This window comes from Notolabrus celidotus, chromosome 11 (genome assembly GCF_009762535.1).
Source record: "Notolabrus celidotus isolate fNotCel1 chromosome 11, fNotCel1.pri, whole genome shotgun sequence".
Lineage (NCBI taxonomy): Eukaryota > Metazoa > Chordata > Actinopteri > Labriformes > Labridae > Notolabrus > Notolabrus celidotus.
This window is the reverse complement of record NC_048282.1, coordinates 4,512,271-4,524,360: the sequence shown is the minus strand read 5'-3', so window position 1 is coordinate 4,524,360 and position 12,090 is coordinate 4,512,271. Positions and strand designations below refer to the sequence as shown.

General features: G+C 39.9%; 1 protein-coding gene across 2 annotated transcripts in view; it reads left to right on the top strand.

The window, feature by feature from the left end:
• LOC117821376 (collagen alpha-1(XX) chain) overlaps positions 1 to 12,090 on the top strand; it is a 64,553-nt gene that overhangs the window by 27,204 nt on the left and 25,259 nt on the right. For both annotated transcript variants that reach the window (XM_034695590.1, XM_034695591.1), the window contains exons 9-16: positions 3,473 to 3,637; positions 3,908 to 4,066; positions 4,144 to 4,316; positions 6,121 to 6,250; positions 6,463 to 6,608; positions 7,439 to 7,568; positions 7,732 to 7,871; positions 10,204 to 10,330. In XM_034695590.1, coding sequence (XP_034551481.1) covers positions 3,473 to 3,637; positions 3,908 to 4,066; positions 4,144 to 4,316; positions 6,121 to 6,250; positions 6,463 to 6,608; positions 7,439 to 7,568; positions 7,732 to 7,871; positions 10,204 to 10,330 — 1,170 coding nt within the window. The remainder of the gene's footprint in view (positions 1 to 3,472; positions 3,638 to 3,907; positions 4,067 to 4,143; positions 4,317 to 6,120; positions 6,251 to 6,462; positions 6,609 to 7,438; positions 7,569 to 7,731; positions 7,872 to 10,203; positions 10,331 to 12,090) is intronic.

Genomic DNA, 12,090 nt, shown 5'->3' with positions numbered 1-12,090 from the left:
AAACACATTTACAGGTAAACACACATCAATCAATCAATCAATCAATCTTTATTTGTATAGCGCCAAATCACAACAAACGTTATCTCAAGACGCTTTTACAAACATAGGAGGTCTAGACCACACTATGTCAAATTATGAACAGAGACCCAACACCAAGACAGGGTAAGACTCAGTCTGACCCCACCTTAATCCATCATGAGCATTGCACATCGCAGTATTTAGCTAGTTACAGTGGTGAGGAAAAACTTCCTTTTAACAGGCAGAAACCTCAGGCAGAACCAGACTCATGTTAGACAGCCATCATGCCTCGACTGAGTTGGGTCTGGAAAGACAGATAGAGGGGAGTAAGAGAGAGAGGTGATAGTGATGAGACGAGTCGTAGAAGCTGTTGCCGCTGGAGTCCAGCACGTCCGTATCAGCTGGAGTCCAGATCGTCCACAGCAGGAGGACGTCAACGGCAGCTCAGAGGAATCTACGAGACAATGGAGCTCAGGGACTCCAGAACGGTCTATGGTTAGTAACTTTAATGGGACAGGCAGAGTTAAAGTAAGTGATGAAGGGGTTGGGGGGAAGAAGGTGAGCTAGGATCCCAGTGTGTCAGTGTGCCAGTTCCCCCGGCAGTCTAGGCCTATAGCAGCATGACAAAAGCTGGTCCAAGCCTGATCCAGCTCTAACTATAAGCTTTATCAAAAAGGAAAGTTTTAAGTCTACTCTTAAAAGTGGAGAGGGTGTCTGCCTCCCGGACCCTGACTGGTAGATGATTCCAAAGGAGAGGGGCCTGATAACTGAAGGTTCTACCTCCCATACTACTTTTAGAGATTTTAGGTACAACTAGCAAGCCTGCATGTTGGGAGCGTAGAGTTCTAGAGGGGTTATAGGGCACTATGAGCTCTTTAAGATACGAGGGTGCCTGATTTTTAAGGGCTTTGTAGGTTAAAAGAAGGATTTTAAATTCTATTCTACATTTTATTGGGAGTCAGTGTAGAGAAGCTAACACTGGAGAGATGTGCTCTCTCTTCCTAGTTCTAGTCAATACTCGAGCTGCGGCGTTTTGAACTAGCTGAAGAATCTTTAGAGACTTATTGGGGCAGCCTGATAAGAGGGAGTTACAGTAATCTAACCTGGAGGTAACAAATGCATGGACTAGTTTTTCTGCGTCGCTCTGAGATAGGAAGTTTCTAATTTTAGAAATATTGCGCAAGTGAAAATAGGCTGACCTTGAGATTTGCTGAATTTGGGACTTGAAGGATAAATCTTGATCAAATAGGACTCCTAGATTCCTAGCCGAGGTGCTGGATGCCAGACTAATGCCGTCTAAGGTACTTATATTATTAGAAAAAGTCTCTCTGAGGTGTTTGGGGCCAATAACAATCACTTCAGTTTTTCCTGAGTTTAGCAGTAAGAAATTTCTGGTCATCCAGGTCTTTATGTCTTTTAGACAAGCTTCTAATTTAGATAACTGATTGGTTTCTTCTGGCTTCACTGATAAATAGAGCTGAGTGTCATCAGCATAACAATGAAAATTAATAGAGTGCTTCCTCATGATGTTACCTAGAGGAAGCATATATAAGGTGAAAAGAATTGGTCCTAGCACTGATCCTTGTGGAACTCCCTGACTAACCCTGGTCTGCACTGAGGACTTTTCATTTACGTGAACAAATTGAGATCGATCAGTTAAGTACGATTTAAACCAAGCTAACGCAGTCCCTGTAATGCCAATTAGTTGCTCTAATCTCTGTAACAGGATTTGATGGTCAATCGTATCGAATGCAGCACTAAGATCACACTTTGTGCCTCTAAGATCATCACTGTTCATCACTTTACACCCAGTGGAATACACTACCAGTCAAAAGTTTGTAAACACCTTCTCATTCAAGGGTTTTTATTTATTCTAATTATTGCAAACATTGTAGATTAAAGGGGACATATCATGCTTTTTTCATCAATATATATTGGTCTAAGAGGTCCCAAAAACATGTCTTTAAAGTTTATGCTCAAAAAAACACTTTGAAATCAGATTTTGGCATGCCTGAAAAGTCCTTTTCTTCATTCCTCATCAGAACACTCTGTTTTCCCTCTGACCACGCCCCCTCCGGAAGTGGATGTGCCTCGGCTCTCCAGCACGTTGATCTAATGTTTACATGTTGGCTGAATATACACGGCTGCTCAGAGATCGCGTTACTTCAACCCTCTGAATCTGATCCTGACGGAGAGGCGCCTGTAGCAGGACCTTTCTGAAGGATTGGTCATAGATTTAGTGTTTCTTGTTGTTTTATTTATCAGTATGTAGACGTGTGTCTTGGTACACAGCTACGAGCATGTAGCTATGTGGCTATGCTAACTAGCGCTAGCACTTATCCATGATAAATCATCCACTAGATCTTCAAATCTGCAGACGTGGGGAGTAAACCCGACCTCTGCCAGAAAGGCAGCAGGACCTTTTATGAAGGATTGGTCACAGATTTAGTGTTTCTTGTTGTTTTATTTGTCAGTATGTCGACGTGTGTCTTGGTACACAGCTACAGCTACAGCTATGAACATATAGCTATGTGGCTATGCTAATTAGCGCTAGCACTTATCCATGACAAATAAAAATCATCCACTATATCTTCAAATCTGCAGACGTGGGGAGTAAAACCGACCTTTGCGTTTATTAAGAAAGCCTACAACTAGCATGCCTCCCTCCTAAGCTCCTTGTTAGCACACATTTGTGCAGGTAATGAAAAACGGGGGAGGGATTCAGTATTATTTTATACAGTCTATGGGCTGAACAAGCTCCGAGCTCTGACTCCGTGACAGACCGGATATTGTTGTTACGTAACAAAAACACGGAAGTCTGAAACGGCTCGTTTCACACACATTTACAGAAAGGTGTAGAAATCAAAACAGGGGCAGAATGGATTTTTTTCATTCTTGGGGGGTTTGTAGACATGCCAGGGACACATATTTCAGGTAAAGAACCATTAAAAAGTCAATTTTGCATGATATGTCACCTTTAATACCAAAGACATCAAAACTATGAAAGAACATATATGGAATTATTGAATGAACAAAAAAGTGTTAAACAAAGCAGAATATGTTTTATATTTTAGATTCTGTAAAGTAGCCCCCTTTTCCTTCATGACAGTTTTGCACACTCTTGGTATTCTCTCAGTCTGCTTCATGAAGTGGTCTCCTGGAATGGTTTCTAATTAACATGAGGCTTGTCAAGAGTTCATTTGTAGAATGACTTGCCTTCTTAATGTGTTTGAGACCATCAGTTGTGTTGTTCAGAGGTAGGGTTAGTACACAATGGATAGCCCTATTTGACTACTGTTGTAATCCAGATTATGGCAAAACCAGATTATTTCACAGTTTTGATGTCTTCAGTATTAATCTACAATGTTGAAAATAATTAAAATAAATAAAAACCATTGAATGAGAAGGTGTGTCCAAACTTTTGACTGGTAGTGTGTATGTGCCATATTTGCAGGTCAGGCCCTGCTTCATGTCATGGAGGAGAACATGAGGGTGGAGGCAGGTGCGAGGGCCGGTGCACCTCTCTTTCTGGTCTTGTTGACGGATGGGAAATCCCAGGATGATGCCATTGCTGCAGCAAACAAGCTGAAGAATGCAGGTGTAGAGATCATCGCTGTAGGTGAGACTGAAAAGAACATCGCTATGCTCCTGAGGTTTCCTAACCCAGATTAAACCTCAAGGCCAAACCAGTGCCCATGATTTATTGTTGATGGAGCCTTTGGGCTGTAGAAGGAGTCTAATGAGTTATAATTTGATCTGGTTTCATTTATTAAATGCTGCACAGTTTCTGACTTGTTTTCATTGCTTGGTTCTCAGAGGCATCTTTATTGTCTGTAATTGCTTCTACTGCTAAGTGGGTTAAACTACTGTATAACTCTGTGTTACTCAGGTGTGAAGAATGCTGATGAGGCCGAGCTGAGACAGGTGGCGTCAGAGCCGGTGGATCTGAATGTCTACAATGTGAATGACTTCCCTCTGCTCAATAAACTGGTGGCCCGGCTGGTACACATCCTGTGTGGAAGGATAGAAGAACGTGGAATCTCAAAACGTAAACTATTTCTCTGTTATCTGTATGTTTGAGTTGTTGAGGTATAATGTGCTGAATCCTAGATGCTCTGTCTTAAGGAATGGAACCTGGGCCCACAGCAGACCCTGCACTCATGTATCCGAGTCCTACCGATCTCAGGTTTTCTGAACTGGGCTCCCGAGAGGTGAAGCTTCACTGGACCAACCCTGCCATGCCAGTCCAACAGTACAGAGTGGTGTACCACAGCGCTGAGGGCCAGAGTCCACAGGAGGTCAGAGACACCACTGAACCGTGCATGATCTGTCACCACATTAGCTCTGAAACATAAAGCACACGATAGGCCTGATCTCTTTGCAGATTCTACAAAATAGTGCATTAAAATGTTGAATCTGTTGGTGCAAGACCAGATAGTGTTGTGTGTCTCATGGGTACAGTAACACTGTCAGTGTGGAGAGCAAAAAGAAACAGGATCTGTTAGCTTGTTTGCTAATCACGTACTGCCTGTAATCTGTCTGTATAGCTGTCTCTCTGCTCTTAGCGCTGCTGTGCTTGTGTGTCCCTGTCTGCACATCCACCGTGAAGATGACAGCTTGTTGTCATTCTTTTATTTTCTAACTGTGGTGATTTGGGGAAACTTTGGGATGGGGTTGAGTTGAGCCGCAGCCAAGTGGCTAAAGCAGTCCCCCATATGCTCGGCTCATTTCCCTCAGGACCGATTCCCTAAGTTACCCCAGGACTGGTTCACTAACTTTCCCCAGGACCGGTTCACTAACTTTCTCCAGGACTGGTTCACTAACTTTCCTCAGGACCGGTTTACTAACTTTCCCCAGGACCAGTCCACTAACTTTCCCCAGGACCAGTTCACTAACTTTCCCCAGGACCAGTTCACTAACTTTCTCCAGGACCCGTTCACTAACTTTCCCCAGGACCGGTTCACTAACTTTACCCAGGACCGGTCCACTAACTTTCCCCAGGACCGCTTCACTAACTTTCCCCAGGACCAGTTCACTAACTTTCCCCAGGACCGGTTCACTAACTTTACCCAGGACCGGTTCACTAACTTTCTCCAGGACCGGTTTATTAACTTTCTCCAGGACCGGTTTATTAACTTTCCCAGGACCGGTTCACTAACTTTACCCAGGACCGGTTTATTAACTTTCCCTAGGACTGGTTCACTAACTTTCTCCAGGACCGGTTCACTAACTTTCCCCAGGACCGGTTCACTAACTTTACCCAGGACCGGTCCACTTACTTTCCCCAGATCCGGTTCACTAACTTTCCCCAGGACCGGTTCACTAACTTTCCCCAGGACCGGTTCACTAACTTTCCCCAGGACTGGTTCACTAACTTTCTCCAGGACCGGTTCACTAACTTTCCCCAGGACCAGTTTACTAACTTTCCCCAAGCAGCTCAGAGTTTAGACAAACAGCTCCGTCTGACACCCGGAGCCGAGCTCCTCTGCGTGCACATACTACACTTCAGCCTCCGCTGCTCCGGGCGTCCCATGGTCCTGATGCCCCGGAGACTACGGAGTGATAAAACTAATAAATGATAGAAGTCCTGATTCTGAAGGATTTTGTGACTCAGCACTCAGAGACCATTTGAAATGAATCATTTTCAGATTCTGGAGTTTTGATGTCTTTAGATTCAGAGTCAGACGGCTCAAACATGCAGGCTGTGAACTCTCTCTTGACCTGTCAATCAAAGAGTTAGGCCACGCCCACACAGTCCTGAGAAATGCTCTGACCTGTAAAATAAGCTGGTTTTGAACAGAGTTTTTTCAGAGTTGTGGATGTTTATTTTCACCCAAATTTTTTATGCTTGATTATACATTACATTTTGATATTCTATATGAATTTTAAATATCACATTTACGTTTCCAGAGGCTTTAAGTATTTTTAGAGACTCTACGTAATACCACAAGGTGCAATCCTCTGTGCTTTTTCAGACTACCTTGGTCATGTCTCTTTCATATTTGGCTTCAATCTGTGTTGTAAACAGGCATGATTTCATGATTGTACAGAGTGTTTCATGTGTATAAAATTGTGTTGCTGCATGTGATACTTTGCCTCTAGGTGGTTTTGGCTGGTTCTGAGTCCACTGTGCTGCTGAAAGACCTTTCCTCTCAGACCCTGTACCACGTGTCCATCTTTCCTGTCTATGAAGATAATGTTGGCCTGGCACTCAGAGGAACTGTCACTACATGTAAGACTGGCTTCACTGCTAATCATTGTACAAAGGGATTTATTTGTTTGTTGGTCATTCACATGGGTCATACATTTCCATTTATTCTCAGTATAAGTTACAATACCTTAATCTCTAGTAAGATTTAGCTTGAATTGAGTGATTTCAGATGTTTTTCTTCTCTCCTCATCCTACTTTTCTTTCTTTGGTCCCTTCCTGCTATCCTCTTGTAGTGCCCCTGGGCATGCCTACCAACCTGGAGGTGACTCCCTCCTCCTACAGCAATTTGCGAGTGAGTTGGAGTGCAGCCCCTAGTGCAACTCAATACATGATCCTCTATTCAGCACTCAACCACGGAGAGCCTGATGACGCCAAGGAGGTGAGACCTGGATCTGTCTTTGTCTTTGTTTTGTGCATGTAAAGAGGAGAAAAAAGGAAGATGTCAGATGGATCATACATGTACTACATAAATCCTCACATTAAACATCCTTGCATTTGTTTTATATTTAAGTTGTATAGATAATGGACTCAACCAAAAGAGTTAGACCTAAAGAGGCGGGGTTTGAGCCTCCTAGCCAACAGCTATGTGTTCCTGCCTCTCAATCAAGTCAGTCATGTCCTTATTTGGACAAAACTCGTAATCTTAATATCTTCTGAACTGTGGCGTCAGAAAAAAATATACCCCGCACAGTCTGTGCCGATAGAGAAATGAGCTACGTAGACCCAAGCCGTTTTTTGAACCAGGCTGTAAACATGTTTATTTCTGCTGTAAAGATCGTCTTCTTTGAATGGGTGTGTATGTGGTTTCTGGTGTTTCTGCAGCCAGCCTCAAACGGATGCTCGATGAATTCCAGTTCGCTTCCGCATGGGCTTCATATCTTGAGACCAGAGTTTGCAGCTAGGCCTGATCTCATCTTAATTCAACATGAGCAGAGCACTTTGCAGCATTTAGCAAGTTACAGTGGCAAGGACAAACTTCCTTTAACAGGACCAGCCTCAAGCGGACATTTAATAAATTGCAGTTGCAATTTAAAAAATTGCATGGGCTTCATATTTTGAGACCGGAGGTTGCCGCTTGGTTTTCAATCATAAAGAAAGACTGAAAGATTGAAATGTTCTGCTAAATCATTCTTCCACAGCACTGAAGCTGGAGATATGTGAGCACACTTTTAACTCCCTGCTCTACATTTTGTTTCTGCTTTGCTGCAGGAGAAATTTGGTGCAGACCAGACAGTGGTGGAGCTAGCAGGATTACTGCCAGATACAGATTACTCTGTCACTCTTTATGCTCTGTATGAAGAAGATCCAAGTGATCCTGTCACTGCTGTCGCCACCACTCGTAAGACAAACCTAGTCCTGGTCCTCCTTCCAGTTTATCAACAGCTGTTGTTCAGTAACTGTGACACTGATCAAACAAATAACTTGAGTGCACTTACTTTCATCATCATTCATTGCCTTCATTTTCTTCTTCCCTCCCCTTTTTCTACCAATCCTTCCTACAGTTTCTCTCCCACAGCCAGCGAGTGTTCAGTTCCCGATGGTTACCCACAGCATGATGAGGGTGAGCTGGGTGCCTGGAGCTGTAGACATCCCGAGTCACAGAATCACCTACAGCACCAACCACGGCAGCGACGTCAAGCACGTGTGTAAAAACAAACTAACTACAGAGCTATGCCCCAAACTGTTTTCATGTCTTTATATTCATAGAGACACAAACTGCATGTGTTAAATTCTTTAGAGACACTCTCAGGCTTTAAATAAGAGAAACTGTTACAGTTATTTAGCAAAATGTGTGATTTCAGCTAATCCTGGTGAAAAGAAACATAAATCTCTTCAGGTAGTGGACTTTTAATTTTACCAAAAGTTAGAACAAAAGACAGTGAGGAAGCTTTTCATCATTACAGCCCTCGTCTGTGGAACAGTCTGGAGGTCTGAGGGCTGCACAGAGGATCAACATTATTAAAAGCAGACTCAAGACCAAGCTTTTTAATCTCACTTTTTTACTGAGTCTGATTCTATCTTACTTTATTTATTTACTTATTGACTTATTTTAAATGATTTTAAATACAGAAATATTGTTTTTTTTTAAGATTTTTATTTGTATTTATTTTTTTATTTATCATGGATTATTTCATTATTTATTTAGTTATTAATTAGATCTTATCATCTTATGAATTTTTCAGATTAACTCTCAGCATTTTAATATTTTAATCTGTTTTACTTGTAGTGTAGCACTTTAATTTATTTTACTGGTTTAATCTTTTAATGTTCATTAAGATATCATGACAGCGTTTCACCAGTTCTTCAGCAACTTCTTTTTATTTTATTTTATTTTATTTTATTATTATTAAATGTGTAATAATAATAATAATTATAATAATTTACCTTCTTAAAATATTTAAGATACATATATATTATTTATTTAGTTATTTTCTTAACTTGTATTTATTTTTCTATTTATTGAGGATTAATTCATTATTTATTTATTTATTAATCAGATCTTATCATCTTCTGATTTTTACAGACGACCTCTCAGTATTTTAATATTTTATTCTGTTTTATTTTGCTGTATTTACTTGTAGTGTACCATCTTAGTTTATTTAACTGGTTTAATCTTTTAGTATTTTATATTTAATTAGTTTATTTTATGAGTTTCCTTCTTCTTCTTCTTCTTCTTTATTATTATTATTATTATTGTTATTATTATTATTATTATTGTTATTGTTATTGTTATTATTATTATTATTATTGTTATTATTATTATTATTATTATTATTATTGTTATTGTTATTATTATTATTATTATTATTATTATTATTATTATTATTATTATTATTATAACATTTATTGTGTTCTTAATCTTGAGTATTGATTGTGAGGTGGGCTTGGGGGGGTCTTCTTTTTTTGTTTTTTTATTCTATTTTATCACTATTTATATTATTAATTATGTGTACAGCACTGTGATACAATATAATTGTATCAAAAGTGCTTTACAAATGAAGTCTGATTGATTGAAATTATTGTCGGCTGTAACATCCGTTGAAGTTGCCTCTATAATCTTTTATTTGTAATCATACATTTTAAGGCGATCTCACAAACGGCTTTGGATCAGAAGATAACAAGGTTTAAATTTAAACAAATCATTAAATGTAAAAACTTTTCAACACAAAGTGTTTTATATTTAAAGGGACCTGATTACAAAAGTGTATCAGGATAAAAATGTCTGAGTAGATTCAAGTGTTTTTATCATGAAGCATTTAGTGATTTTAAAAAGAGGGCTGTGACAGTGCAGGTTAAGACAAAACTAAGACCACTTTGTACTGCTTTTATAACTGAACAGAATACAAACTTGTTTCTGTTTTAATAACAACAAATAGAGCCTCTCCTTTGGTTTTGATTCTCTCCCAACTAGTGTTGACATATTTTATTTCACTGATATTCTGAATCAATAAATACTATCCTGTTTTATAAAAGCAACATGTAAAATCCTCCAGATACAGAGCCTCCAATAGTGTATGAACATGACTAGTATTAATTATATTAACTGTGTTTACAGATTAAAACTGAGCTCACAGTTTAGGAAACATTAAAGTCAGACCACAGGAATTATCGCAATGCAGCATTTATTGTTACAACAGCAAACGAGACCTCAGATCAAAACCTGGTGCCAAAACAACAATGAAAAAACTGTCACATCAAGAAGGCTGCTATCATTAGACTGAAAACAAGCAAGTCACTGCATGTGAACAACACTACAAAATATGTTCCTGTGCCTGACCTAATATCATATTCATTTTGGATTCACAGTCTCATAAGATATGCGTAGTGCCTCGTTTATTCACACCTCTGTGCTTCTGATTCAAACACAGCAAAGTGTTCATTTGTAGAAACGAACCAAAGTGCAAAGTACCTACATGTTCCATCTGTTTCTGTGTCAGTATGTTACATACTGTATGTGTTCAATCTGTTTCCAGGTGGAGGTAACAGGACTGAACACAGTGCTGGTGCAGAACCTCTCCTCTCTCTCCAGATATCTAGTTTCAGTCCAGTCTCTCTACCAACAAGGCTTGTCTGCAGCACTCACCAGTAACATCACCACATGTAAGACCAACACATTCGTGATCTTTGTGCTTGAAGGCATGTTCAGTCTGAGTCTCAAATGTGATATATGTTTTCTGAAAAACCTGACGTATACAATCAGATACATGCAGTGCATGGATAATCCACCAGGTGTGAGTAATTCATGCACCAGACGGACGTCACTTGAGACATCCAAAATGTCAGCTGTGGATCAGAGACCTACTCAAGGTTTATCAGGGATATTTTTACCAAGTTTGAAAAAGTTTGGATGAAAAGAACTTTCAAATTGTTCCTGAAACTTCAAGAGGAATAGTTACTGGATTGATGCAATGTAAAAATAATTAATATTTCATAACTCCATTTATAGTCAAACTGTGTTGAAAATGTGTGTATCAAAATAGATACAGCACGTATATAAGGACATTTATTTGCAGATCTGTCAATCATCATTTTATTAAATTTCATACATTATGTCATTTAAACATGTTCTTAAATAATAGGAAAAAAAACGGTATGTTGCTTTATGGACTGCTTAATTAGGTACACTACCGTTCAAAAGTTTGGGGTCACCCAGGCAATTTTGTGTTTTTCATGAAAACTCACACTTTATTTATTAAATGAGTTACAAAATGAATAGAAAATATAGTCAAGACATTGAGAATGTTAGAAATAATGATTTTTAGTTGAAATAATAATTTTGTCCTTCAAACTTTGCTTTCATCAAAGAATGCTCCCTTTGCAGCAATTACAGCATTGCAGACCTTTGGCATTCTAGCTGTTAATTTGTTGAGGGAATCTGAAGAAATGTCACCCCACGCTTTCTGAAGCACCTCCCACAAGTTGGATTGGCTTGATGGACACTTCTTGCGTACCATACGGTCAAGCTGCTCCCACAACAGCTCAATGGGGTTGAGATCTGGTGACTGTGCTGTCCACTCCATTACAGACAGAATACCAGCTGCCAGCTTCTTCCCTAAATAGTTCTTGGATAATCTGGAAGTGTGCTTTGGGTCATTGTCCTGTTGTAGGAGGAAATTGGCTCCAATCAAGCACTGTCCACAGGGTATGGCATGGCGTTGCAAAATTGAGTGATAGCCTTCATTATTCAAAATCCTTTTATCTTGAACAAATCTCCCACTTTACCTGCACCAAAGCAGCCCCAGACCATCACATGACCTCCACCATGCTTAACAGATGGCGTCAGGCGCTCTTCCAGCATCTTTTCACTTGTTCTGCGTCTCACTAATCTTCTTCTGTGTGATCCAAACACCTCAAACTTCGATTCGTCTGTCCATAACACTTTTTTCCAATATTCCTCTGTCCAATGTCTGTGTTCTTTTGCACATATTAATCTTTTCCTTTTATTGGTCAGTCTCAGATATGGCTTTTTCTTTGCCACTCTGCCTAGAAGGCCAGCATCCCGGAGTCGCCTCTTCACTGTAGTCGTTGACACTGGCGTTTTGCGGGTACCATTTAATGAAGCTGCCAGTTCAGGACCTGTGAGGCGTCTATTTCTCAAGCTAGAGACTCTACTGTACTTGTCTTCTTGTTCAGTTGTGCACCGGGGCCTCCCACTTCTCTTTCTACTCTGGTTAGAGCCTGTTTTGTGCTGTTCTCTGAAGGGAGTAGTACACATCTTTGTACGAAATGTTCAGTTTCTTGGAAATTTCTCGCATGGAATAGCCTTCATTTCTAAGAACAAGAATAGACTGTGGAGTTTCATATGAAAGTTCTCTTTTTCTGGCCATTTTGAGAGTATAATCGAACCAACAAATGTGATG